We start from the raw sequence: 2,190 nt of genomic DNA, 5'->3' as shown, positions 1-2,190 counted from the left end.
GGGGCCGGGGCCGCGGGCACGCCTTGTCTTCTCGGCCCGCTGGAGAGGGACACGTGCCCTACGGCCCTATGGCCCGCCCCAAGCCCCCAGCTCCAGGCAGAGACACCGGAGCTGACTCCCCGGTGTACGGGCTTGGATTGCTTTCGTGGGGTTTTTTGCGGGCCGACGAAGCACTTACGTCGGTGACGATGGACTCTTCCCTCTTTAGACAGTGAAAATGCAATGAGTGCATACAAATGTCTGGTGATACAAATCTCTCCATCTAACTTCACCTCCCTTTACATAAAACGTTTTGGGTTTGCCTTAAATATAGAGAGAGTAATTCACTATAATTGAGCTCTTAATTCTTTGCTGCCTTCCCCCCTTGGTGTTGCTGAAGCGTAAAACCATCAGTATCCTACCAAAATACAGACCAGACAGAGCAGCAACCAGCCCTCCTCCAAATCTGAGTGCTTCCTACAGAGTTTAATAGAAAACATCTCCAGTGTTGTTCTTACCTGGGTCCAGCCCAGGGCCAGCACTCCAGGTGCCTTTGCTCAGGCTGAAAAAGCTTCTGCACTTCAGCTCTGCTCTGAACCTTATAATATATGCATATTTCACTCACATTTTACAAGAGGGAATGACTACACATTTACAAGGGGGAATAGAGCAAGAGGGAATAACTTTAAATTGAAAGAGATATTAGGAAGGAATTCCTTACTGTGGAGGTGGTGAGACATTGTAACAGGTTGCCCAGAGAAGATGTGGATGCCCCATTCCTGGAAGTGTTCAAGGCCAGGTTGGATGGGGCTCTGAATAAGCCCATCTAGTGGAAGGTGTCCCTGCCCATGGCAGGGGGGTTGGAAACAGGTGATCTTTAATGTCCCATCCAACCTATTCCATTCTGCGATTCTATGGTTTCATCTTGTGAAAACAAATGAGCTAGGCACTGTCATCCAAGTCATGTGTTGAAGATAGTCTTCCTGTACAACAAATACTAGCTGACATCTATCACAGTCATTCCAATAGTCTTTCCTCTGGCCTTAAAAGACATGATATCCAAACCTAGGTATGCCACACTTCCACAATTTTGAGGAATACTTTGTCAGTTGTTTCGTTCTTTACATCTTTTAATTTGTCCCTCCACAAACACCTGTAGAGCTCTTTATACTAAGAGTTAAAGTTTGTTGCAAAAATCCATTGTGAACAATAGTCTGCCAAGTGCAGTTCTGAGCAGTCATTAATATCTCACAGGTTCTTTGTATTTTGCCACCTACATCATCTCTTATCATCCATCTTGCACTTGGGTGGTGTAGTGGGTTGACCCTGTTTGGATGCCAGGCATCCACAAAAGCCTATTGCTCCCCTTTGTAGCTGTAAAGGGAGAGAAAATGTAACAAAGTGTTCATGATTGAGATAAGGGCAGAGAGAGATCACTCACCAAATACTGTCACAGGCAAAACACACTCAAATTAGAGATAATAATTGAATTTATTACTAAGAAAATTAGAGCAGGATAATGCAAAATAAAGTAAGACCTTAAAAACACCATCCTCCACCCCTCCCTCCTTCCCAGTTCTACTTCCTTCCCCTGCAGAGGCAGGGAAATGAGACATGGGGGTTACTCAGTCCATCACACTTTGCTTTCACACATTGCTTCTGCCACTGCAGGGAGAGGAGTCTTTCCCCTCCTCCAACACGGGCTCCCTCCCACAGGAAGCTTTTGCTGTTGAACCCTTCAGACATGGTCCAAGGTTGAATGAATCACTAATACAAAGCTGTTATCTTAAAAATATTACACAGGGGTACTTATTTATCATTTCTCCAATGGGCAAAGTAGATCTGATCTTTTATAGCCTATAGCCACCAAAATCAATATTCTTGCACTGTCGTCCATGATAGCTGAAGTAAAAAGTTCATTCCTGCCTATGATGGTTTCCTTTTGTTCTTATTAATTTGAAAATCCTTTTTCTTACTTAAGGTCTTGAACTGTAAAATACATAACTGATAAAATATTCTCTGGTTTGCTAGAAGCCTACTAAAGTGTCCTAGCGCCACTAGCAGGAATCGCATCCACATTTCTTACTTGTTTAGATAAGAAAAAGCCACTTCTTTCTTCCTTGCATGCTGTTTTAGTGTTTTGTTCACAGAATCACAGAATGGTTAAGACTGGAAGGGATGACAGCGGTCATCGGGTTCAACCTTCCTGCT

At 43.9% G+C, this 2,190-nt stretch overlaps 1 protein-coding gene across 1 annotated transcript in view; it reads left to right on the top strand.

Moving 5' to 3' along the window:
• Positions 1-68: 68 nt before the first annotated feature.
• TBC1D22A (TBC1 domain family member 22A) overlaps positions 69-2,190 on the top strand; it is a 165,647-nt gene continuing 163,525 nt past the window's right edge. Inside the window, exon 1 of the mRNA XM_031059009.1 lies at positions 69-178. Coding sequence (XP_030914869.1) covers positions 69-178 — 110 coding nt within the window. The remainder of the gene's footprint in view (positions 179-2,190) is intronic.

The sequence above is a fragment of the Geospiza fortis genome, unplaced genomic scaffold, assembly GCF_000277835.1.
Source record: "Geospiza fortis unplaced genomic scaffold, GeoFor_1.0 scaffold424, whole genome shotgun sequence".
Taxonomy (NCBI): Eukaryota; Metazoa; Chordata; class Aves; order Passeriformes; family Thraupidae; genus Geospiza; species Geospiza fortis.
Note: the sequence above shows the minus strand (reverse complement) of the source record. Positions and strands in the feature narration are given on the sequence as shown.